The sequence below is a fragment of the Pelodiscus sinensis genome, chromosome 4 (assembly GCF_049634645.1).
Source record: "Pelodiscus sinensis isolate JC-2024 chromosome 4, ASM4963464v1, whole genome shotgun sequence".
Taxonomy (NCBI): domain Eukaryota; kingdom Metazoa; phylum Chordata; order Testudines; family Trionychidae; genus Pelodiscus; species Pelodiscus sinensis.
Window position 1 is genome coordinate 51,201,687 of NC_134714.1, and position 26,558 is coordinate 51,228,244.

At 45.7% G+C, this 26,558-nt stretch overlaps 1 protein-coding gene across 4 annotated transcripts in view; it reads left to right on the forward strand.

Moving 5' to 3' along the window:
• STRN3 (striatin 3) overlaps window positions 1-26,558 on the forward strand; it is a 125,634-nt gene that overhangs the window by 38,075 nt on the left and 61,001 nt on the right. For 2 of the 4 annotated variants that reach the window (XM_006116372.4, XM_075926980.1), the window contains exons 4-8: window positions 7,662-7,743; window positions 13,645-13,824; window positions 14,362-14,494; window positions 17,018-17,159; window positions 24,063-24,173. In XM_006116372.4, the coding sequence (XP_006116434.4) occupies window positions 7,662-7,743; window positions 13,645-13,824; window positions 14,362-14,494; window positions 17,018-17,159; window positions 24,063-24,173 (648 nt within the window). The remainder of the gene's footprint in view (window positions 1-7,661; window positions 7,744-13,644; window positions 13,825-14,361; window positions 14,495-17,017; window positions 17,160-24,062; window positions 24,174-26,558) is intronic. The other 2 variants (XM_075926978.1, XM_075926979.1) reach the window with 1 other exon arrangement.

Here is a 26,558-nt window from a genome sequence, read left to right on the forward strand (position 1 = left end):
ACCATCATAGGACCTAATCACATCAGCAGTACCATCAAAGGCTCATTGATGTGTACATCTATTAATGTAATATATACCATCATGTGCCAACAATGCCCCTCTGGCACGTACATTGGACAAACCAGACTGTCTCCATGCAAAAGAATAAATGGACACAATCAGATATTAAGAATGGCAACTTCCAAAAGCCAGATGGTGAGCACTTTGACCTCTCTAGATGTGCAGTTTTGGATGTGCAAGTTGCCATTCCCAGACAGAAAAACTTCAAGAACAGACTGCAGAGTGAAACTGCTGAGCTGGAATTTGTATGCAAATTTGACAGCCTGAACCAAGATCTAAATCAGCACCTGGAGTGATTCTCTCATTACAATAGGTAATTTCCCGTTCAGATACTCGCGTCTTCTCACCACTATTGGAGATTAAACACATTCATTCTGATTTAATTAGCACTGATGTCACGTTCCCAACTCTGTTCTCCCCCCCCCCCCTCCCATTTTTCTTTTTCTCTTCAGTATCTGAGGAAGTCAGTTATAGCTCACAAAAGCTTATGCTCTAATACAATGTTTCTCAACCAGTGGTACGAGTACCGTTAGGGGTACTTAAGAGAAGTCTGGAGGGTACGTCAACACAACTGAAATTTGGAGAAAACTGAACTTTTGTTTTAAGTTTTACAGCGCTTTATTATTTTTGTTCTTTTTATACCCAAATATTTCATTGCTCGCCTGGCTTTAATTAAGTTGTTTAAACAAATATGTTGTAATGGTAGAAAAGAAATTTGTGTGTCTGAAAACTGTAGGTACTGAACATAAGAACAGCCATACTGGGCCAGACCAAAGGTCCATCTAGCCCAGTAGCCTGTCTGCCGACAGTGGCCAGCACCAGGTGCCCCAGAGAGGGTGGACTGAAGACAATGATCAAGCGATTTGTCTCCTGCCATCCTTCGCCAGCCTCTGACAAACAGAGGCCAGGGGCACCATTTCTATCCCCTGGCTAATAGCCTTTTATGGACCTAACCTCCATGAAATTATCTAGCTTCCCTTTAAACTCTGTTATAGTCCTAGCCTTCACAGCCTCCTCTGCCAAGGAGTTCCACAGGTTGACTACACGCTGTGTGAAGAGGAACTTTTTTTTATTAGTTTTAAACCTGCTACCCATTTGGTGTCCTCTAGTTCTTCTATTATGAGAACTAATAAATAATTTTTCTTTATCCGCCCTCTCCACACCACTCATGATTTTATATACCTCTATCATATCCCCCCTCAATCTCCTCTTTTCTAAACTGAAAAGTCCCGGTCGCTTTAACTTCTCTTCATATGGGACCTGTTCCAAACCCCTAATCATTTTAGTTGCCCTTTTATGAACCCTTTCTAAGGCCAAAATATCTTTTTTGAGGTGAGGAGACCACATCTGTACACAGTATTCAAGATGTGGGCGTACCTTAGTTTTATACAGGGGCAGTAAGATATTCTGTGTCTTATTTTCTATCTCTTAATAATTTCTAGCATCCTATTTGCCTTTTTGACCGCTGCTGCACGCTGTGTGGAAGTTTTCAGAGAACTACCCACGATAACTCCAAGATCTCTTTCCTGATTTGTCATAGCCAGATTAGCCCCCATCATACTGTACGTATAGTTGGGGTTATTTTTCCCGACGTGCATTACTTTACACTTATCCACATTAAATTTCATTCGCCATTTTGTTGCCCAATCACTCAGTTTGATGAGATCCTTTTGGATTCCCTCACAGTTTGCTTCTGTCTTGACTATCCCAAACAGTTTAGTATCATCCGCAAACTTTACCACCTCACTTCTTACCCCTTTCTCCAGATCATTTATGAATAAGTTGAACAGGATTGGTCCCAGGACTGACCCTTGGGGGACACCACTAGTTACCCCTCTCCATTCTGAAAATTTACCATTTATTCCTGCCCTTTGTTTCCTGTCTTTTAACCAGTTCTCAGTCCATGAAAGGACCTTCCCTCTTATCCCATGGCAATGTAATTTACACAGAAGCCTTTGGTGAGGGACCTTGTCAAAGGCTTTCTGAAAATCTAAGTATACGATATCTACTGGATCCCCCTTATCTGCATGTTTGTTAACCCCTTCAAAGAACTTTAATAGATTAGTAAGACATAATTTCCCTTTGCAGAAACCATGTTGACTTTTGTCCAACAAATTATGTTCTTCTACGTGCCTCACAATTTTATTCTTTACTATTGTGTCGACTAATTTGCCCGGTACTGAAGTTAGACTTACTGGTCTGTAATTGCCAGGATCGCCTCTAGAGCCCTTTTTAAATATTGGTGTCACGTTAGCTACCTTCCAGTCATTAGGTACGGAAGCTGATTTAAAGGATAGGTTACAAACCACAGATAATAGTTCAGCAATTTCCCATTTGAGTTCTTTTAGAACCCTTGGACGAATGCTCTCGGTCCCGGAGATTTATTAACATTAAGTTTTTCTATTTGTTCCAAAACCTCCTCTAATGACACTTCAATCCGGGACAGTTTCTCAGATTCATCACCCACAAAAGACAGTGCAGATTTGGGAATCTCCCTAACGTCCTCAGCCGTGAAGACTGAAGCAAAGAAACCATTTAGTTTCTCCATAATGGCTTTATCGTCCTTGATTGCTCCTTTTATATCTTGATCATCTAGGGGATCCACTGGTTTTTTAGCAGGCTTCCTGCTTCTAATGTACTTAAAAAACATTTTGCTATTTCTTTTTGCGTTTTTGGCTAGCTGTTCCTCAAAATCTTTTTTTGCTTTTCTTATTACATTTTTACACTTGATTTGACAGTGTTTATGTTCCTTTCTATTTATCTCACTAGGATTGGACTTCCACTTCTTAAAAGATGCCTTTTTGTCCCTCACTGCTTCTTTTACATGGTGGTTAAGCCACAATGACTCTTTTTTAGGTCTCTTGCGATGTTTTTTAATTTGGGGTATACATTTAAGTTGGGCCTGTATTATGGTGTGTTTAAAAAGTTTCCATGCAACTTGCAGGGATTTGGCTCCAGTCACTGTGCCTTTTAATTTCTGTTTAACTAACCTCCTTATTTTTGTGTAGTTCCCCTTTTTGAAATTAAATGTGAGAGTGCTGGACTGCTGAGGTGTTCTTCCCACCACAGGAAAGTTAAATGTTATTATATTATGGTCACTGTTCCCAAGCGGTCCTGTAACGGTTATCTCCTGGATCTGATCCTGTGCTCCACTCAGGACTAAATCAAGAATTGCCTCTGAGTAGGGGGTACTTACAATTTTTAAAAAAAAACAGGAGATATTTTATATATAAAAAAAAAGGCTGAGAAACACTGCTCTAACACTCTAATATATTTATTAACCTTAAAGTGCCACTGGACTCCTTGTTACTTAAGTTATAAAGTTTGGTCTTCCTCTGTGCTGCTCTCTGGAAATTCAGTTATCACCAAGTCTTCAAGGTAATGAATCTTTAAGCATCAGGGTAGACAGTATCTTTCTCTTTTTTAGTATGGCCACATTGTCGGACATTTCTGCTCTTGCTTGTAATGTGGTCCAAGTTAAGTCATTCAAGTTTATTTTTTAACATTTCTTTAAAAGACATTCAAATCTAGCAAAATCAGAAGTCATAGATCTGAATTCTTCTTGGTTCTTTACTCCACAGTTAATAGGCTAGTATAATAGAACATCTGTTAACTCTCTCTCTCTCTCTCTCTCTCTCTCTCTCAACCCCCCCCCCCCCCCCCCGGTAGTCCAGGGAGGCAGAAGCCGCATGGCTTCCCCCTTCTCCAGCAGGCCCTTGCCGTGTAGCTTTGTGCTTGTGGGATCCATCGCTCCAAGTATGGGGTGCTGGGAAAGTTGCCCCGGTCATGAGCTCACAACAAGCCCCAGGCATGGGCTGTCCCCAGAGCCCCTGCCTGGTGCAGCCGCACACAGGGCCTGGGGCTCATGGCACAGACTACAGGGCCACAAAAGCGAGAGCAGGTAGGCGCACGCGAGTAGGAGCCCCAGGTAGGCACATGCAGGGTCTCTGCCCAAGACAAGAGGTGAGCTCCTGAGCCCAGGCGGGGACCTAGGGAATGCTGGAGTGGGAGCAGTCAAGACAATAGAGGGTGCTGGGAGCTCTAGGTGTTCAGGGGGTTTTGCATATGGGGACATGGGAAGGAGAAGCGTTGAAGGGATGGGGGGGGGGTGATCAGGATGTGGGATACTGAGAGAAGGCTCTGGGATTTGAAGAAGATGTGGGGAGGTGCTAAGGGGATGTGGGGCAGGGAGGGGGCTCTGGGATTTGTAGGGGACACAGGGTTTTCTCGATCTTCCCCTATACCCACCTTATCATTGAAGTCATCAAGCACCACTGTGTATGTTTTAGTCTGAAGAATCCTATCAAGTTCTTCTTAGAACCTGTCCACTTCTTCATCTTCTGCAGAGGACTTTGGTGTGTAGGCTATAATTATTTTCATGGTGACCAGTTTGCCTATGCTCATTGTGAGCACTCTGAAACAAGGAGATAAAATTATCCATGAAATAATGTTTCATGCCACCTTTGGGCACACAATAAATCCAACTCCCTGACTTTTCCTTTGGCTGCTGCCAGAAAACATGAGATTCAGGAGTGACGGAGCCCAGGTACAATGGCTCCACTACGTTGCTGAATAAAATAGTTCACTTTAAAAGCACTGGCAAAAAGCGCCATCCTTTCATTTTGCCACGACTTCCTTTTTACTTCTGGTTTCAGTTATGGCAAATACGTCAGTGTGAATATGATTCAGTTCTTCCAGCAATATATTGACTTGCTTATGACTTGAGAGAGATCGCACATTAAGTGTGCCAACATATAAATTAATACAAATGGACGGTCTCAGTAGTGTGAGATTCCTGGCATTCTCTGGCCCCATATCCATCACTCCATTACCATCACTACAGAAGTGAGGAGGAGCTGCACAGGACAGACGGTCATGCTGTATTCATAGTGTTCATAGTTGCTATGGCCAAATGGTCACCTGGTGGCCAAGCTTCTGGTGATGAACCTCTCCGTACTTTGCTAAGCTGGTCCTCGGATGGTGGACACACAGGGCCACCATCTGCTCCCAGGGCCATACTCGAAACGTTTCCAGCTTGGTAGAACCTGCCAGAGCTTTTATGCTTCATTGGGATAGCCTTCGAGAGCCCAGGGTCAGGTCCACACCATGACGAGGCAATGGAACAGGATTTGTTTCTCTCTTTGTCTCTTTGTGTATGTACCTATAAAATAAATAAATAAATTCCTGCAGGACAACAGAGTGATGTCATCACATTATCTGCATCCTGTCTCTGCCCTTAGCCAGCAGCTTTCTCCCCTCTCCCCAGTGCTCTGATGAGGTGGGAGTCGTGCAGCCTCTCCCTTCCTCCTCCTCCCATCTCTACCAGTGAGTGGGATAGGGATGGGGGTGCAGGATCTTGTCGGGAGGTGGAGGTCAGGGTATGAGGTCTGGGTGGGAGGTAAGATGCAGGAGGGAATGAGGGTGCAGAGTCTGGCTAGGAGGGAGGGTGCAGGAGCAGGCTGGGGTCAAGGTATTTGGCCGGAAAGGAGGGTGCAGAAGCAGGCTAGTGATAGAATGTGAGGTCAAGGTGGAGGGTGCAGGAGTAGGCTGGTAGGGCATAGCAGCTGGGGATGGCGGTGTTGATGAGTGTACAAACTGCGGAGGAAGTTGGTATGCAACTGCGGAGGAAGTTGGTGAGAAAGGGGAGATGGGTGAACTCCTGCACCTCCCTCTTGTCCAGACACCCTATCAACCACCAACCTGACCTGAACCCTCTCTCCTGGCCACACACCCTACCCCCCCACCCCCGCTCCTGCCCCCTCCCACTGGCCAGGCATCCTACTTCCAGTCTGCTCCTGAACTTTACTTCCCACCCAGACCTCACTGCTTCCTGCACCCCAGATCCTGCATCTCCATCTCTATCTCACTCACTGTCAGTCCTGTCCCGCACACTGAACCCCCTCCTTTTTGGCCCCACGCCGGAGTGTAGAGAGGTCCACAAAATCCACTAACCTTGGAACCCCACTAAATCTGTCCTGAGGCCTTGCACCTCAGTCATCCCTCCCTCCACCTTGGGGCTGGAGCACCAGAGGAGTGAGGTGTTTCAGTTGAAGGTCACATCAGTGAGAACTGGGGGTTTTTGGAGGGCTTATTTTTCCTCTCACTTGTGTGATCCCCGACTGATTTTTCTGTGGTTGTGGCCCCTGACCCAAAAAAGTTTCCCCACTTCTGCCATAAAGAAAGACAATGTTGACTTTTTTTTGTTGGACATAGTATTTTATTTTATTTTATTTAAAATGAAGCCTATCCAAACAAGGCCCCAATCGCGGCCCAGCCCCCATTTGGCCACAGTGTTCTGTTCCTAGACCTGATTCTGGGGAAGGCCCTGCAGTCTAGCCCCTATCTGGCCACAGGAAGAGCTGGTGGCGGCCCCCTTCACCTGCTACCCATGCCGCAGCAGGAAGTCACAATCTGGCTTCTGTGGACACAGAAAAGGTTGGGGAGAGTAGTGAGCAGGGGGTGTAGCCCCCTAGTAATATTGTATTCTTGACATGACATGCGTTTTTTCTACATGCAAGATAATGGAATTTATTTAAACGGTATTAATAAAAAGTTAGTGATTTAATTTTTAAAAAATGTATAGTTTTCTTGAAAAAATGTTAAGTTTTTAGTAACCGGTTCCATTACAGTAAGTTAATGGATATTAAATCTTTTTCTTAAGTGGTCTGTGTAGCTCTATTTAGTAGGGATGGTGAATGTTTAACCGGTAAGAGCTATAGCAGCTCCTCACCCACTGAGCTGCTCCAGCCTGGCACAGAATAAGCAGGGAGTGCTCCAGCATAGCCAGAGCAGCCCTTAACAGTGGGAGGTGCTTCAGCCCAGTCAGAGCAGCCGCTGTTGGTGGTGGGCCCAGCCCTGGTGCACCACAGGCAGGGTCATGCCAGCCTGGCCAGAGCAGCTGCTGTCAGTGGTGAGTCCAGCCCAGGTGCAATGCGGGAAGAGTTGCTCTAAGCAGTCCCTGTCCCTGTCAGCAGGGGTTGCTCCAGCGGGCGCCCTCCCTCCCCCCCGCAATTGATTAACCAGTTAAACATTATGTTTAACTGGTTAACCCATGAAACAGGATTTTACATCACTACTATTAAGAAGCCAAAGAATAATAAACCAATTAATTAGCACAAACAGGTCAGTTGCTCTAATGCATGTGCGGGAGGGTTGGCTGAGAGATTGGGTGCAGGAGTGGGCTGGGGCTTGGAGTCTGGCCATGAGTACAGACATGGAAGCAGGGGCAAAACCTTCAGGTGAGCGCTTTCCTGCGCTGTCATTTCCCCTGCCAGGGGAACAGGTAATTGCAGCGTGTGGAGATGCTTCTTCCCTCTGCAGTGGGAAGCCAACCTTGTTGGAGGGAGGGGCATGTGGGGCTGGAGTTCCAGCAAGAGCTCCCCACTTCAGGGGATGGGAGGGGAGCCTGAGGCTGCCGCCTGTACTTTCAGAACCACTGGTCTAGGATTAGGCTTATTAGGCAGATGACCACATTACTAATCTCCCAGAAAAATTGTGTGTGTGATCTAAAAAGGTTTAAATGAAATCTTCACTCTTCTCTGTGGTCTTGAAAACTGACAGAGTAAATGAGCAACCCTCATGTGTACCTCCTTGCATTTCAGAGGAAACCAAAGATACAGAGGTTCCTACAGTACCTCAGAATAGTCAACTGACCTGGAAACAAGGCAGACAATTATTAAGACAGTAAGTAATATAGTTGAGTATATTTATAGTCAGCTTTTCTTCTGGAATGTTAAAAATTATTTACATGTTTTCACATTGCCTTATTATGAAATCCAGATGGGCAAATATTGGTTCAGGATGTAGATTGCATTTTTCCTCAAGAGGCACTGGTACAGATAGTTGTGAGAGTGTCACTGTTTTAAACCCTGAGAAATGAAACAAGAAGCAAACCATAGATGGAACACACAGATTTTGGATAGAAGGGATCTTTTCAATAAATTAAATGGTAAAGTCATTTAGGGTTTCATCTTCTCCTGTTAGTAGTGTGGCGAGGTCGTTCCTGCCACCCCTCTCCTTTCGCACCCCCAGTCCTTGTCCCCTTCAGTCTGCTGCCGGGCCACTGGTTTGTCGGCCTCCCGAGAATTTGTTCCCTGACTGCAGTCACGGGACGCCGGGGCCGGAACGTCCTCACCCGCGCTCGGCCCCCTTCGGCCCTCGGGTGTGTTGGGCTCCGCTCCCGGCAATAGTCCCCAAGCTGCCGGGGCGGGGTCTCCCGTCCCGGGGCAGGTCCGCGGCCCTCGGTTGCTCCGGCCGGAGCCTTCTGGCCGCTGCTCTGCTGGGGCTGCCTGCGGGGAAGGAGAGAACTCCGCCAGCTCCCGTCCCCTCCTGGCTCTCTCCCCCCTCTCTCTCCTTCCCGCCACCCTTTTGAATAGGCGCGCCGGGTACGTCCTCCCCTGCCGCGCTGCCGCCGCTCGTGCCCCCCGCGGTGCTAGTGCCTGCCACGGGCGGCGTATCCGCAGCCGCGGTTCCCCGCTCGTCTGCGAGCTTGCTCTGCCCTCCGACCGCCGGACGGCCAGCTTCCCCTGGGTGCTCCGCTGCCTCCCTGCCGCGCGCTGCCCTAGGGCTGCGGCTGTCAGTGCGGGGAAAGTTTTCCCCGTCACACCCCTCCCCTCCTGGTTCCTCCGTAGTCTCCTCCCCCGCTCCCAGGCCCACGCAGCGTGACAAAAAGTCCGCGTTTGCGTGAGTTTGCCCTGCCTTGTATACAATCGTGTATTTGTATTGCTGCAAAAATAGGTACCACCTCATTATGCGCGGGTTGGACTTGCGCATGTTATGCATCCACTGCAGGGGCGCGTGGTCTGTCATTAGTTGGAACGGGCTTCCCAGCAAGTAATATCGGAGGGCCTCCACCGCCCACTGCATGGCCAGGGCCTCCCTTTCTATGGTTGAATACGCTTGCTCGCGTGGCAGCAGCTTGCAGCTTAGGTACAGGATTGGTTTTTCTGCACCGTCTTGTTGCTGGGCCAGCACCGCCCCCAGGCCCACGCCAGAGGCATCGGTTTGCACCAGAAATGGCTTTGTAAAGTCTGGTTGCGCGAGCACTGGAGATCGTGTTAGTGCCTGCTTCAGCTGCTGGAATGCCTTTTCACATTGCGGAGACCAGCCCACTTTCTGGGGGAGCCCGCCCTTTGTCAGGTCCGTCAGGGGGGCGGCTATCGTGGCGAAGTGTGGTATAAACCGCCGGTAGTATCCGGCGAGGCCCAAGAATTGCCGGACTTGCTTCTTCATTGTTGGGACCTGGTGGTCTCGCACCGCCTTCACCTTGTCCACTTGGGGTTTTAGTCGCCCATTCCCTACGACGTAGCCTAAGTAGGCCACTTCGCTCTGTCCAAACGTACATTTGCTGGGGTTCGCGGTTAGCCGCGCGTTCTCCAGAGTCTTCAGAATTGCCCGTATGTGGCCCAGGTGGTCTTCCCATGATGTACTGTAAATCACCACATCGTCAATGTATGCAGCAGCGTAGCTCCGGTGCTCTTCCAGGAGGTGGTCCATCAGCTGCTGGAAGGTTGCCGCGTCCCCGTTTAACCCGAACGGCATGGTGAGGAAGTGGTAAAGCCCAAAGGTTGTCGCGAACGCGGTCTTTTCTTGGGACGCGGGTGTGAGGGGGATCTGCCAGTAGCCCCTTGTTAGGTCTAGCGTCGTCAGGTATCGGGCCTTCCACAGCCTTTCCAGCAGCTCCTCCGTTCGGGGCATCAGGTAAGCATCAAATTTGGAAAGGGCGTTGACTTTCCAGAAGTCTATGCAAAACCATAGGGTCCCATCCCTCATGGGCACCAGGACTATCGGGCTACGCCATTCGCTCCTGGACTTTTGGATTACTCCCATCTGTAGCATCTTCTGCAGCTCTTCCTGCACCGTCCCGCATAGCTTCCTGGGGAGGGGCCGGAGGGGTTCCCGCACTTTCTGTCCTGGTGCCGTCTGAATGTGGTGGCAGGCCACTGTGGTGCGCCCTGGCTGTGTCGACAATACTGCCGCGAATGCCCGGATGAGAGCCCGCATTTCTTCCTTCTGCACGCTCGTCAATGTGGGCCCGAGGGACATCTCCTCTTTAGGGGGGCTCAGGTCTCCTCCCCATGGCCCCAACTCGGGTTCCGTCGGCTGGGTAGTTACCAGCATGCTTTCTCGCGCATTCCACTTTTTTAAGAGGTTGACATGATAAATTTGAGTGTGTTTGCGCTTGCCCATCAACTGTATCTCATAGTCTACGGGTCCAACCCGACGCAGTACCTCGTAGGGGCCCTGCCATTTCACCATTAGTTTGGAGTCTGACGTCAGCAGGAGAAGTAGCACTCTGTCCCTGGGTACGAAGACCCGGCTTCGGGCCCCCTGGTTGTACCATCGTGCCTGCCTCGCTTGTGCCCTCAGGAGATTGTCGCGTGCGAGCTCACCAGCCACTTTCGGTCTTTTGCGCAGCTCGAGGATATAGTGGACTGTTCCTTTCATGCGGGTGTCCTGCTCCTCCCACCCCTCCTTCAGGAGGTCTAGGATGCCTCTCGGCTGTCTGCTGTATAAAAGTTCAAATGGCGAGAAGCCGGTTGAAGCCTGTTGCACCTCCCGCACCGTGAACAGCAGGGCGGGCAGGAAAAGATCCCACTCCCAAGGATCTACTCCCACAAACCTTTTCAGCATTGCTTTTAACGTCTTATTAAAACGCTCCCTGAGCCCGTCCATCTGGGGGTGGTAGACAGAGGTCCGAAGCTTTTTTACCTGGAACAACTTGCACAATTCGGCCACGACTCGCCCGGACACGTTTGTCCCTTGGTCTGTAAGTATTTCACGGGGTATGCCGGCGCGGGCAAAAATCTTTACCAACTCCGCCGCCAGCCCTGGGGCCTTGGTGTTCCGCAGAGGTACTGCCTCTGGGTAGCGGGTCGCGTAATCTATGAGGACTAGTATATACTGGTTACCTCTTTTGGATCGCTCAAGCGGCCCCACCAGGTCCAAAGCCACTCGCTCGAATGGGGTGTCCACTACTGGGAGGGGTACCAGAGGGGCTCTGGGCACCCCCCTATTCCTAGCATGCTGGCACTCTGGGCAGGAGGTACAGAAGTCTTTGATCTCCTTATGTACCCCGGGCCAGTAGAATCGTTGCAGCACCCTTTGTGATGTCTTTTCTATTCCTAAGTGGCCGGCCCACGGATTAGCATGGGCTAGGTCTAGCACCTGCCACCTAAATCGCGCCGGGACTAGTAGCTACCAGGTCTCGCCCCTCTCCCCCGGCCGGGCGGTCACCCGATACAGCCGGTCCGCTCTTACCTCGAACTGAGGGTTCTCTCCCGGCTGGGGTCCGTCGGGTGCTTCCGACCGGGCTCGTTCCCATGCGTGGGTGAGGGAGTTGTCCTCTCGCTGCTCCCGCAGGAAGTCCTCTCCTTCTCCCATCTCGCCCGCCGGATTTCCTCGTGGTGCGGCCTCCCCTGCCTGAGCTTCTGCTGGCCCGCTCCGGCTCCTGGAGTCCTGGGGTGCGGTGGGCCTGGCCCCATCGCTGGACTGCCCGCCAGAAACCTGGCCAATCCCATCCCAGGATCACGGGGAAAGCCAGTCTCGGGGCCACCGCCACCCGGCAGCGGGCTTGGCACGCCCCGTCCCGGATATGCGCCCACCGGGTAGGGTACCACAGTGTCTCCCCGTGAATGCATTGTACTGTCATGGGAGGACCCCCGTCCCTGACCTTCGGTATTCCCTCGTCTCGCACTAGGGTTTGGTTACAGCCCGAGTCCACCAGGGCCCAGGTCGCCTCTCCGTCTAGGCTTACCTGGATAGTAATCCGGGCCGGCCTAGGTCGTGGAGGTTCCTTCTCGGCGGCCGCTGCCCGCCCAAACGAACAGTCCATGAAGGAGCACTCCCGGCAGAAATGCCCTTCTTGGCCACACTCGAAGCACGTGCCCCGCTTTGCACTTTCCGCTGGCCGGGATGGTGGTTCCCCAGCCCCTCCATGTGTCGTCGCCTCTGGGCTCCCCGGGCCTCCTGGCCCGGTTCCGCTCTCCCAGCGTGCCCAGGGGATGGGGGGGCCCTCGCCCCTACTCCACGGCCTTTGGTGGGGCGTGCCCGCCCAGTGGGCGCGGGTCCCCGGCCCGGGGTCTTGGCGCCTTGACCGCTGTCTCCGTCCCCTTCTGTGGCCAGGTAGTTCTCCATGATCTACACGGCTTCTCCAAGCGTCATGGGCTGGTGTCGCTGTACCCACGTATGTCCCTCGGGTGGTAGGATCTGCAAGAACTGGTCTAGGACAATCATGTCCACCACCTGGGTGGCTGTCCGCCGCTCGGGATCCAACCAGCGGGTGGCAGCCTCTTTTAGCCGCTGGACCACCGCCCGCGGGCGCTCCTCTGGTCGGTACTTTTCGGCTCGAAATTTTTGCCTATAGGTCTCGGGCGTCACTTCTGCTTGGTCAAGTATAGCCTCCTTCACCTTATGGCCCGTAAGATAGGGTGCCAACAACGTTGCCCACTGTTCCTCTGGCCAGTGGGAGGCCGTGGCCACCCTCTCAAACGTAACTAGGAAGGCCTCTGGGTCGTCCTCGGCCGTCATTTTTACGAGCCACAATGGCAGCGCCAGGGCTGCTCCAATAGCCCCCCCCAGGGCCGTAGGCCCTCCTGTCCCCGACTCCTGCTGCTTTTGCTGGTGCTCTGGAACCTCCCGCACCAGCTGTTGCAGATCGGTAAGTTGCTGCAGCAGCTGCGTCGTCTGCTGCTGCTGCTGCTTATGCTGCTGGTTTTCGACCAGCCATTTCAGCAGCTCCCCTACCTCCATTTTGCCTTGCTACCGTGCTCCTAATTCAACCCCCTCACCTGGGTTTATAAAAACAAAAACAAATTTTTTTGGGGGGGAGTCACCCTACCGTGATTGTGCCCACATTTTCCACCAGTGTGGTGAGGCCGTTCCTGTCGCCGTTCCTGTCACCTCTCGCACCCACAGTCCTTGTCTCCTTCAATCCGCCGCCGGGCCACCAGTTTGTCGGCCTCCTGAGAATTTGTTCCCTGACCGCACTCACGGGATGCCGGGGCCGGAACGTCCTCGCCCGCGCTCGGCTCCCTTCGGCCCGCGGGTGCGTTGGTCACTGGGCTCCACTCCCGGCAACAGTCCCCGAGCCGCTGGACCGGGGTCTCCCGTCCCGGGGTGGGTCCGCAGCCCTCGGTTGCTCCGGCCGGAGCCTTCTGGCCGCTGTTCCGCTGGGGCTGCCTGCGGGGAAGGAGAGAACTCCGCCAGCTCCCGTCCCCTCCTGGCTCTCTCTCCCCTTCCCGCCGCCCTTTTGAATAGGCGCGCCGGGTACGTCCTCCCCCGCCGTGCTGCCGCCACTCGTGCCCCCCGCGGTCCTTGTGCCCGCCGCGGGCGGTGCGTCCGCAGCTGCAGTTCCCCGCTCGGCTGCGAGCTCACTCTGCCCTCCGGCCGCCGAACGGCCGGCTTCCCCTGGGCGCTCCGCTGCCTCCCTGCCGCGCGCTGCCCTAGGGCTGCAGCTGTCAGTGTGGGGAACGTCTTCCCCGTCACTGTAGTATTAATTTAACTTTTTCAGCAGCGAATCTTAGATCCTTTCACTTTCTCATTAAATGGCTTTTCTCCCCTTTCCTCTTTTTACAACCAATCTAGGTATCTTCAGGAAGTAGGTTATACGGACACAATACTGGATGTACGGTCCCAGAGGGTAAGGTCTTTACTTGGGCTCTCCAGTTCAGAACCAAATGGCTCAGTGGAGACGAAGAACTTAGAACAGATCCTTAATGGAGGTGAATCCCTTTCATCTAAGCAAAAGGGACAGGAAACCAAAAGGTAGGCAAAGAGATGTGAAATCTTGTTATGCTTGATAATTGGCTAACACGTTCTATTTATAAAGTCAACAGGGAGTCTGGTGGCACCTTGGGAACAATATATTGTTAGTCTTTAAGGCGCCACTAGTCTCAGGTGGGCTCAAATTTTTTTCTTCTGGTCAGTGACACTTGAATTATATCATCCAAATATTGTAGCCATGTGAGTGCATTATAACCTGAAAGTAAGTATATTTTTCAGATGAATCCACTTGTACTGTGAAATAAAATTGCATTGTGATTTTTGTTTCAGCTTTAATAATTTAAATTTGCATTATTAACATAAGGAATGGTTTTAAATTCTGCCATATATGTTCAGAGGTGCTTTTCTCTTCCTGTCATCTCATAGATTTATATGGATAAAGTTTTTCTGGATTTTGTTTGCTGACTTCTTAAAACCTTTATCAGTTAGTTATATTTGACTTAGTCAATACCCTAAATCACTTCTCTGTAAGTCAGCTAGTTAATTTGATCACTTTTTTTGTTCGTTTTTTCACCATAGGAACTCTGGTGATGTTCTTGAAACATTTAATTTCTTAGAAAATGCAGATGATAGTGATGAAGAAGAAGAAAATGACATGATAGAAGATATTGCAGATGGAAAAGAAAAGCATCGGATAAATAAAAAACACAAAGTAAAGATATTTTACTGTTGCATTTTGGTCACGTACATCTGACATATTGAAAGCAGGACTTATGAAATGTAGCCTGGTGGAAGCCCATGTTTTAAATAGACATCAATAAATTATGTTGAAATAGTTACTCTTATTTTATCTGTATGGTATGTAAGTGGACATGTGATATCAATATGCTTTAATGTAGCTCCTATAATATACAGTATTTTTTCATCTTCTACTCCTGGAGATTTTTTCACACCTGCAGCATATCAGAAAAATCCTTCCCCCCTTCGCTGAATCCCTTTGCTTCCTTGCAGATGTTTCAATGGGGAAGCAGAAAGAAGCTGCATGAGACAGTGCTCATTTACCCCTCCTGGCAACTGACACAACATGTCTGTTCAGGCACTTGGGGGGCGGTGGGGGAGAGAGGTAAATCACTGGGGGGAGGAGGATCTGGGAATGCCCTGGCCACCTAATAGCCATAGTCGCTGCTGTAGAGGGAGGAGGAGGAGGAGGACTAAGATAGATTTCCCACTTCCCCTTCCCTTCACATAGCAGATTGGGTGGATCAGATCAAGCCCCAGAAACTTTCTTTGGCTGCAGGAATCTGTGCATGGAGGTATATCTGAAACTGGGGGTGAGTGAGGTTCTAAGAGCAGAGGAGGATCCAGATGCTTGGAGGTTGGGCAGGTGAGGAGAGGAGCTGCCTTTACAGTGACCTTTCCCCCAAGAGCCTCTTCCATTTCAGGAGCCCTCACACACCCAAGCTTTCCCTCAAATTCACCTTCTGCATCAGGAGCACTCCATACCTCCACCCCACTGAACCCCAACCAGTTGCACCCTGACTACCATCCCATCAAGCCATAACGAAAATTTCTGCAAAGTTCTGCATATTTGAGTTGTCAAAATAACACACATAACAATATCATCACATCATTTTCAATTATTTGCTAACAAGTATTTTGAAATGAATTATCGACATAATTGAAAACATTGTGATTATATTATGTTAATTTGAAAACAAAAATGCAGAATTTTGCAGAATTTTAAAATACTGTGCACAGAATATTTTCTTTTTTTCTTTTCATACAGAGTCCCTTCTGGAGTAATCTTCACAGATTTTACTAACATGTAATTAGGGCTTACACCACTTTTGTGAGTAGATGTGAGTACAGTAACTAGAATTGATATCAAAATCTTATTTTGCTTTTTGGTTTGCTTCCAGCACTTAGCGATGGAATAATTTTTGTGTTTTGTTACTCCTTGCAGAACTAGTTTTTTAGAACTTACTCTTTCTACCATTCATGACCTTATGACAATGACCTTGGTGACCTTATGACAATGTTCTCTGTACATCCAAGTATATTTGCTGTTCTCAATCTCATTGTCTCTGCCAACCAGCAGTAAGATAGAGGTTTGTCCTGTTAGGAATGATTAACAGATTTAGCAAGAACTTTCATCTGGTCATAGAATTGCAATGATGAGCTCCCAAGACCCTCATCTATCTGCTTCTCAATTTAGTGATGATTTGTTTACTTTGTGGGTCCTCTGTAATGAGGGTGCTGTGTAAAAGTGTGTGTTTTAGAAAAAGCAAGGATTATCTGTAAGGAGGAGAAACTAAATGCTTTACGGCGAGCTTGGGAGAATATTCTATCAGGCTGCGTCTACACTAGGAATTTTGCCAGAAGAGTCAATGCAAATGAAGCGCAGATTAGCATTTTCTCAAGCTTCATTTGCACAATCTCTTACAATCTGTTTTTGCGCAAAAGGTTTGCGCAAAACAAGTAGTGTGGATGTTTCCTTTTTTCACAAAACGCTTATACCTCCTTTTTTGAGGCATAAGGATTTTATGCAAAAAGGAAATGTCCACACTGCTTGTTTTTGCACAAAAACCCTGTGCACAAAAATAGATCGGAAGAAATTATGCAAATGAAGCATGAGAAAATGCCAATCCGTGCTTCATTTGCATTGCTTCTTCTGGCAAAATTCGTCATGTAGACGTAGCCTCAGAGATGCAGGTTATGCCATCCTTGCAGATGGAAATGGTTTTTTCTCCTATCCCTAATGTTCTTGTGAAGTAGCTGTTTCTTCCTGAAACTTCCACCAGTCATTTAGTTTTTGTTGAATTTGTTTTCCTGTGTCAGTGGAATGGAGAGCTTGATGTTCTCACTAAAGTACTTTTCCGCATGATGGCCCTTTGGCTGCATTGTGTCTTGCTTTTTCCTCAATAGCGGGGAGGTTAGAGTCTCTGCTTGAGGTAAACTGAGCTTCTCAGTCTGCCTTGTCAGGACCTTGTTTTTTTTTTTTTTGGTTAAATGGTAGAAACTGAAATAACTTTAGTTGCACATACTTTGCTTTCTGCATTTTGTGCTTCAAAATGTTCTTCTCTTGGAAAAAAAAGTGCTCTTTAAAATGACCCAATTCCAGTCCTAACTCATTCTTAGACGAGTTTCTTCTTACTGGCAGAAAACTTGTTTACTTCTGTGATAGAAGTAATCTCTATGGAACACAGAATATATGTATTTTTTTATCCACTTGCAGATTGGTAATGAAGGTTTAGCTGCAGACCTTACAGATGACCCTGATACTGAAGAAGCTCTGAAAGAATTTGATTTTTTAGTAACAGCAGAAGATGGAGAGGGAGCTGGAGAAGCAAGAAGTTCAGGGGATGGGACAGAATGGGGTAAGAAGCTAATACCAACAGGCGTTCAGCACTGTTGGATTACTTACTCGTAACAATACACTTATGAACTATAATACATCTTATTTAAAACAGAATGGATGTGTGGATGCTTGTGATGATCAGATGCTTCCCAAATAGGAGATAAGTAAGATATTGGGTGTTACAAATTTTATCCTACTACATATTGCAGTGCTAACAATTGCACTGTGGCTAACTTATTTCAAATGTGTTTTGTTGTTGAAGTCAGTTTCCCTCCACCCCGCATCTTCTGTATTCTTGATGCTCCTGATTTATAGTCTTGGCAACCCCTCCATTCCTTTTTTCTGGATCTGGGGATTAACTTTTTCTTCTTCAAGGTCCAGCCTATTATTATTTTGTACCTGCCTGAGCAAAGTCAGTTCCTGAATCTAGATGTTTTAATTTGGTTTTGGTGTGGAGCTTTAATTTATGTATTGAGACCTGTGTTCAATTAATTTCTGCTATATAGATGAGAAGAATTATTAAATATAAATATAAATAACCTTGTTTCTTGTCAAACTTTTAGAATCTGAGGACTAATTTAATCTTTATTAATAGATTCAGAAAATAGGTAATCTTTATACTGCTAGTTCAGATTTTCTTCAGATAATGAAGTCAAATTACTAAAACCATTCTATGGGCTATAGAAAGCTCTAAATGACTCTCTAACGAAGTTTGAAACTTGTCTGGTATTTTTTTAAGAATGGTGTGTAAAGAAAAATGTGGTTGATTTGGGCTCCAAATATCCTTCAGCCTAATTGTATGGACATCTGTAGTTTTTAGTTGGTAAAAATCACCTCACACTTAAACAGAATTGACAGTCTTTGCTTGGGTAAAGCCCAGGACTGAAGTAACAGTGTTAGAGGTCAGGTCTGAAGAATTATGATGAATAATACAGGGGCTGCTTGTGAAAGTGGGCCCAATATTTGTCCTAATGTGCCATTCTTTTAGTGCGTTCTTTTCATAAACACTAAAATTGACTCAATTTTTAAAAGAATAATACATAACAATTAATTTACCAGATTTATTTCCTTAACTGCCTTTGTGCTAGATTTTTAGTCTAATTTGTCTAAGTGCTTTACTTTTAAATTCTTTGGTGGGCATTCTGAATGGCTGCTACTTAAGGAAACAAGCTGTCTAAACCCCTTACTGTATTAACTAAGAGAGAACAAAATGTCTTTATATGAAGTAATCTTTAAACTGTTGAATCGTTTTAGTCTTTCCATGTATCAAACAGATATTCCAGTTTGATGGTCTAAAGTTTTATATCAGTACATAATTATACATAATTACATTGTACGTTCAAGAAAAAACATAGAGCAAATTTCACATTTGAATGACTTTATCACAAGATAAAATACATCTTTTATTGTACCACAAAGCTAAAGACCAACAATCAAGTGCACATTGGTGATATTCCGTGTAATTTCTTGAAACTGAGGTCAAGTCTACAGAGAAGATTGACCTCTAGAAGCTAATCTTCTAACGTTTGATGTAATGGGTCTAGTGCAGACCCCCAAATCGAATTCTGAGGGTAGCCCCTGCCGGCATACTGTCCTCCTCATTCTGTGATGACATACTTTAAGCTGACTTGCCTGGTTTAGTTTAGACCAGCCTTAGTGTTTGACTTTCTGACATGATATACCTTAGTCCCAAATTATTGGATTATATTCTACATGATGGAACCTTTGCTACCCCTTCATACTACAGGTTGGACCTCCATGGACCGTCACTGTTGGGACCTGACAGGTCCCAAACACGAGAATTTTCTGGAGCAGGGAAGGTCTCCTGCCACCAGCTCCCAAGCTCATCACCTGCTGCTGGCAGGCTGCCCCATCAGGCACACTGCCTTTCCCTCCCCCACCTGAGAGGGCTGCTTGCCCAGCTGCTGCTGGCTCCTTGGGCAGCTGAAGAGGCAGCTGTGGGGCTCTGGCCCCAGACCTGTGCTCCAGTGGGCTGCTGAACTGCTCTAGCCCTGTGTCTGCTGCAAGGCATGCTCTGTGGGCTGATGCCGTGCCCCAGCTCCATGCAGGGCTCCTGCCCTGGCCCCATTCTTCAAGAAGCTGCCAGAGGACTGGTCCCATTCTGCTGCAAGGTTTCAACCTTAGTCCTGAGCTCCCGGGGGCTGCCACAGGGCTCCAGGGTTGCCCTGGGGCTCTTGCCCAGTACCAACCCATGTTGCTGGAGGCTGCGCAGGGCTCTGGCCCCAGTCTCATGCTGCCCAACCCGATTGTCCCAGTCTGGCTGGCCCTCCTGCCCTTAGGCTCCTGGGCTCTCTGGTCCAGGAGCATCTGTGGACCAGAGAGTGCCAGTTTTTGGAGGAACAATCTGTACCGCTTTTTATATCAGACATTTTATTAGTGTAGTGACTTTTGCACTGTTTTTATCTTTAACAGGTATTGTGTTTTACATATATTCTAATTTGGTACAAGATTTTTTTTTTGTACTGTTTTTGCCTATAACATTATAAGGATTCTGACTTCAGTCTTCCCTTTAATCCAAAAACATGTATCTGCTACCCCCTCAAATTGGAGGTGGGCATATTTTTTGCAGTCTTGCACAATTGTCTTCCTATATGTATCTTTTGAATTGTGTATGCAGACATCCTGCACAGCTGGTGTTGATTCCAATTACACATTGAACCAGTTTTATAGGTACTAATATAGCTATTGACTTGGGTGCAGTTCCTTTTTATTTAACTTGAATAATTTGAGGATAGATTAAATCATGAACTCTTGGGATTAAATAAACATTTTCTTTCATAGTCTTAAAATATTAAAGATTTCCACTTAGTTTTATTTTGTGCAGTTTAAAGGTTTAAAACTTTATTTTGCATGGTATATTACAATGTGATACAATATTCCAAAAGTGATCCCACTTCAGTACTGTCTGTACCATGAATATATTTAATTTTTTTATCCTTATAAATAGCTTGCATAACCTTATTAGACTTTTTTATTAAGTTAAGATTACAGGCAGTCCCCGGGTTACGTACAAGATAGGGACTGTAGGTTTGTTCTTAAGTTGAATCTGTATGTAAGTCGGAACTGGCGTCCAGATTCAGCCGCTGCTGAAACTGATCAACCGGCAGCGCCCCAGCTGCTGTACCACAGGCGTCCGGAGCAAAGCCGCGGAGCACGGGGCCAGCGGGACAGCCCAGACGCGCCGTGGCTATCCTGCTGCCCTCGGGCTCCGTGGCTTTGCTCTGCTTTGCTCCCCGTCCCCCTGGTCTGCAGACCAGGGGGACGGGGAGCAAAGCGGCGGAACACGCGGGCAGCGGGACAGCCCAGACGCGCCATGGCTATCCTGCTGCCCTCGGGCTCCGAGTCTTTGCTCTGCTCTGCTCCCCGTCCCCCAGGTCTGAAGACCAGGGGGAGGGGGAGCAGAGTAGAGCAGAGCGGGGGAACGCGTGGCCAGCTGACAGCCCAGACGCGTCTGGGCTGTCAGCTGGCCGCGTGCTCCGCTCTGCTTCCCCCCCCCCCCATGGTTTGCAGACCAGGGGGAGAAGGAGCAGAGCGGAGCAGAGCGGCAGAACGCGCGGCCAGCTGACAGCCCAGAAGCATCTGGGCTGTCAGCTGGCCGCGTGCTCCGCTCTGCTCCCCCCCCCCCTGCAGATCAGGGGGAGGGGGAGCAGAGCGGAGCACAGCAGAGCGGCGGAATGCGCGGCCAGCTGACAGCCCAGACGCGTCTGGGCTGTCAGCTGGCCGCGTGCTCCGCTCTGCTCCCCCTCCCCCTGGTCTGCAGACCAGGGGGAGGGGGAGCAGAGCAGAGCAGAGCGGAGCGGCAGAACGCGCGGCCAGCTGGCAGCCCAGACGCGTCTGGGCTGTCAGCTGGCTGCGCGTTCCGCCGCTCTGCTCTGCTCCGCTCTGCTCCCCCTCCCCCTGGTCTGCAGACGGGGGGGGGGGGCGGGGGGGAGCAGAGCGGAGCGCGCGGCCAGCCGCCGCTTTGCTTCCTCTCCCTGGTCTGCTCGAGACCAGGGAGAGGAAGTGCCCCGTTCGTAACTGCGGATCCGACATAAGTCGGATCCGCGTAACTCGGGGACTGCCTGTACTTAAAGCTCCCTTCCCCCAGTTTCTGTAGTGATTCTCCTGGTAGTCTATAGTGATTGCTAGGGAATCCATGGGTTTTTCCCCCCTCCGAAATATTAGTATTATGTAAAACAGTGTCATGTCTTTCTTTACTTGTTTTGCCTCTTTCTTCTAAGCAATCTAAATCAACAGCAATCTGAGACAGGTCTCAGTTTTTTTGCTTGTTTAAATCATTCTTTTCCTTTGCGTCAAATGCTCTATTTTTCCTGTAAGTGTCTTTCACTTGCATGTAGAGTATGTTCATTTATATGTATCTATTATATTTATAGGTTATAATCTATGTATAGGTAAAATTATGAAGTTTAACTTGATTTTTACAGAAGTTCTGTTCCATTTGTTTCTCTTGTATCCCTTATTCCTAGTTTTTATTAACCTTAATTTTTTTTGTTTACTTTTAAGCACATCCTCCTTGCTGCTTTGTTATCCTCATAGCTTACTTTTTTCTTTTTGTTTCATTGGTTGGACATGTACAATCCAGTGGTTTGTATGCCTTATGTATGTACATTCATTTTAGTATATAACACTTATTTCCTTATTGTATTATTTTCCCAGATTTTTTACTTGCTTCCTGTGTGTGCAGGCCTCCAGACCTATGACAAGGACTTGCTTTGGTGTCACTCCAGTTTAGGTGGACTAACTTTTAATTATTTTTTTTTATAATTCTGGGTACAGATTAACTCCAAAGAGCCATAGCTTTTGCCATGTGATCAAGTGGCAGCTATAGTCAAGATACATTTTTCTCAGAGGCGTCTTCTGAAAACCAACCATTGGCTTCATCACCCTGTAGCAGTATTTCATGAACATTGAACTCAGTTGCAAACATTGTTCCCTTTTAATTATGTGTTTAATTTTATAGTTATCGCATATTGGGGTTTGCATCCCCCTTTCACGCAACACATTTTGCTAATAACTGACCTTCAAAATTGTGAAAGATGAGAAAATTCAAGCTATATTAAATAAAGAGGAAGAAAAAGAAATTTACAAAGCCTTCAGAGGGGTGGAGAATGTCAGATGAAAATATTTTCACTCATTTCTTATATGGCAAACATGGTAGTTTTTAATTATAATTTCACATTTGTTTTGTCCAATTGGAGAGAAATGGAGAAAGTAAATATATAAAACATATTGTAAGATTCTTAAGGGGCAGATCAGTCTAATATCTAATTACCACAGGTATATGCATGAATATATTGAAGCTCTGTGAGACAAGGAACTATTCTCTATTTATAGAAGATAAATTGAGGCTCAGAGAGTAAACTTGCCACTTTAGGAAATCTGAAGAGAGGCATGAACAGGGCCCACATTTTGCATCAAGTTTGGTATCTTAACCAAAAGGATATCCTTTCTGGTCTAAATAGGACTGACTAATAACTGTCAAGATTTTCTATGTCTCAATGCTAGCCTATAATATTTTATTCCAAAAAACAGTGGAGGAAAATGGTTGTATTTAAAAATTAACTATTTACTGGACTTCTGTTCTTGAAATTTAGGATTTTTCCAAATATTTTAAGTCCCGAAATGGTGCCCATGCATCATGCGTAACTTGAGGACTTGAATGTGTGGGAAACCTTTGAAAAATTCTGACACAAGTTATTTATTAGAGATACTTCTTTTAATCAAGTGCTCTGTCCTGTCTGTACTTTGTAGTGCTCCTTTTGAACATTTATCCATCCCAGAAATGAGGTGATCAGTTTGTGACATCAGAATCATTCTGTGGAGACTGATACCATAAACATAATTAATTACAAGAATTAATCTACTTCATTTTGTGAGAAAATTGTTCTAACCAGAATACCTTCAATAATAATTGATGAGAACCAAGAAGATTTTTAAAAAACACATTTTTATTTTGCTTTGTGTTTACATATTTTCTCTCGGCTTTAATTTATGCTAAAGTTTTTATTTTAAAATTACATTTACTTTACTTAGCTGCCATTTTCCTTTCTTTCCCTAATTACTGTACTGATTTTCCAATTAAACAGGGATTTGTAAATGTTGGCTAACAATAGTATGGGTTCCTTTTATTTGCAGACACATTTACTATGTTGCAAAAACAAAAAGATGAGCTTTAAAAAAGTTACAATAGAGTCTTGTCTTTCTACTAATTGTAATTCAAGATTAGAAGGAATGTAATGGAGTGTCATACTGTCTTAACTTTTGAATTTTTTTTTATTAACCTTCATATGCAATGTTGTATGTGAAATTGTATGCGTCTTTCTGGTAACATTTATGCATCATGCCCCTATATTGATAAAGCCCTAATATATTGTGCATGTAGGATTAGAGTGTGAGAGGATGCATGGTTGGTTTTTTCATTAATAAAACGGCACTTACATACTTACTCAACTTGCACTTTTATGAATTGTAGAGCATGAAATATATTTATTTGCTTATTCAAAGCTGGCTGAATAATTTCTTAACATTGTCTTTCTAAAGATGCAGTAACGTTAAGTGCGTTAGATACCTTTGTGTATTTGGTAATGTCAATCCATTATTCAACATGAAACAGCTATTTAAAAAAACCTCAAATTGTTTTCTTATTGGTAACAAAATTAGCATTCATGATATTCAGATGTAATTATGGTAAATAATTTAGTGAAAACTTTATAAAATGGGATTTAATGCGATTTACTTTATAAATTGAAACTGACAAAACTAAGACTGCACCTTTAAAATATTCTCAAATATAATCTAAGAACTCTTTATTGATGATTATTTTAAGCTATAACAATCAATTGCCAACAGCTTGCATTGCCAACTGCTGATTTTTTTTCTTTTAATAATGTGCTGCATGTAGACAAAGATGACCTGTCCCCAACTGCTGAGGTTTGGGATGTAGACCAGGGACTAATAAGTAAACTGAAGGAACAGTACAAGAAGGAACGAAAGGGGAAGAAAGGGGTAAAGAGTAAGTGCAGATTCTGAATCTTGAAATGCAGTTCTTTTTATAATTTTGGAGGACAGTTTTTGTTTTTTCATTGAGTATTGTTTTCCATGATGGGGGCAACCAACTTTAACTTTCTACTTGCTAAATCTGATCATACAAAAAAATATCACTTGTAAGAACAGAAATGTGAAAATGCTTATAAACATAAAAATCACGGGTTAAATAGGAAAAAAGAGCTAACTACCTTAAAATCTAGTACAGTGATACATTTTGAAAAGTCTTGGTTCTGGTAATGCTGTCTATAAAGTTCAGGAAAAGGCAGATAAATTTCTCCATTTGTAAAATTGAAAGATTCTTGAATCGATTTCTTTTTTGAACTTTGCTTTGAGTCATGATTAATTTACATCCCTGGATCCATATTTGTGTCTGTCTGCTAGAAAGCAGCACGAGAATAAAAAATAAGCCTTTAATGCAAGGGAAAGCAAGCATTTTTATGGCTTACTTTACAATATATTTTTGACTTGATATTGAAATTCATTCTTTCATGAAGCTAACATCCTTGTCCATATTAAAATACTGCCATTGGGAAGAAAGAATTTTAGTTCATATCACAAGTTGAAAGTACAAATATTATTATGTGAGTAAATTCTGTCAGATGAAATGAATGATGAATAAGACCTCCACTATGAAATATTTAAAATATTTAGAATTCCAGATTTTAATACTATGAACTATAAAATGATACATAATGCAATAGTATATAGAAATCAATTTGTTATATAAATCTGGTGTATCTTTGGAGTAACTCTATCGGCTGCAATATTTTTACGATATTGTATTTCAGAGCTATATTTGGACCAAAGTAATTTTACATAAGAGTTTAAAAAAATTTTAAAGCACTTAAGTTCTGTGTAGGTTCTAAATAAGAACTTAAATTAGACTGTACATTATTTTGAACATATGTTCATAGATTTATAGATTTCAAAGCTGGAAGTGACCACATCTAGTCTGATGCTAAAACAAATAATAGAAATTCCTTATAATTCCTAGAGCATATTTTTTACACAAACATCCCATCTTAATTTTAAAAATGTCAGTGATGGAGAATCAGTCATGATCTATGGTAAGGTGCTTCAATGTCTAATTACTCACACCATTAAAAATTTATGCCCTATTTCCAGTCTGAATCTAGCTTCAACTACTAGCCGTTTTATTGTATTGTAATTTTTTCTGGTAATTGGAAGTGCCCATTATTAAGTATTTGTTCTCCATGTAGATATTTAACCTGTAATGAAGTCACCCTTTAACCTTCCCTTTGTTAAGGTAAATAGATGGCTAATAGATTTTAAATATAAAGGAAAGTGTTTTTTCTGTAAATATTAAATCATGTAAAATGTTCAGATACTTAATGGTATTCTGGCTTTGTGTGTGAGCTCTAGTGCCACTTAATTTAGTTTGCACATGTTGATTGTTTTTAAAGTCTTGAATGACTTGCTTACGTAATAAGGTATAATTTTGTCAAGGTCAGAGGTAACTTAAATCTAAAAAAGGTTAAGTGTACTTATCTAGGGCCAAACTAAAAAAAGCAAATGGGTATGCACGTGGCATATAAACAGCCCGTTTGGCAATTAGCAGGCTTACGTGAACTATTTTGGAAATAGGTTTACAAATTTATTTTTGACTACCTACGTTGAGGTCTATCCTTAAAAAAAAATTGTCCCTTGTAATTTGGGTTCCTTTTTAACTTTCAGAGCTTTTCCTTCAGCTTGTGTGTACTACCCATAGTAACAAAGTTCATAAAAACACAGGTATCTTTCAGTTTCTCAAAACAATGAACTGATGTAATATAGTTATCTTAAAAATTTCGATTATATGTAAGATAACTGAATAGTAGGCTTTGAATCCTGCCATTTCTAACCCTCCACCTCCAACCCAGTGAAATTCTGTTGATTCAACTGAGTAGTTCCAAGAAGCATCGAGGACAGAGCAACTGTTGTGGAATATAGTAGGAGATGCAACTTCTGTAAGTCCCCAGAAGTTCTTACTCTGGTAGACCCCATATCGTCTCAGAAGGGGAAGAACAATGCAATGAGGAGAGTTTTAAACTAGTTTCTAAGGCAGTGGTCCCCAACCTTTCGGGGCTGCCAGGAGTCCAGGGGCAGGGCCACTCATGCGCCGGGCGTCCATGGGCGGGGGTGCTCACTCACCACGCACCTGGGAGCGGGGCCGCCCACACGCCTTGTGCCCGGGGCAGCACTGCGCATGTGCCGCGCACTGCGGAGGGGCCAGCCCAGATGATTCAGCAGGCGCACATAAATGCCCCGGCGGGGGCCATGGCGCCCGCGGGCACCACGTTGGGGACCACTATTCTAAGGGGTAGCTGACAAGCACACACAAAGGATATTG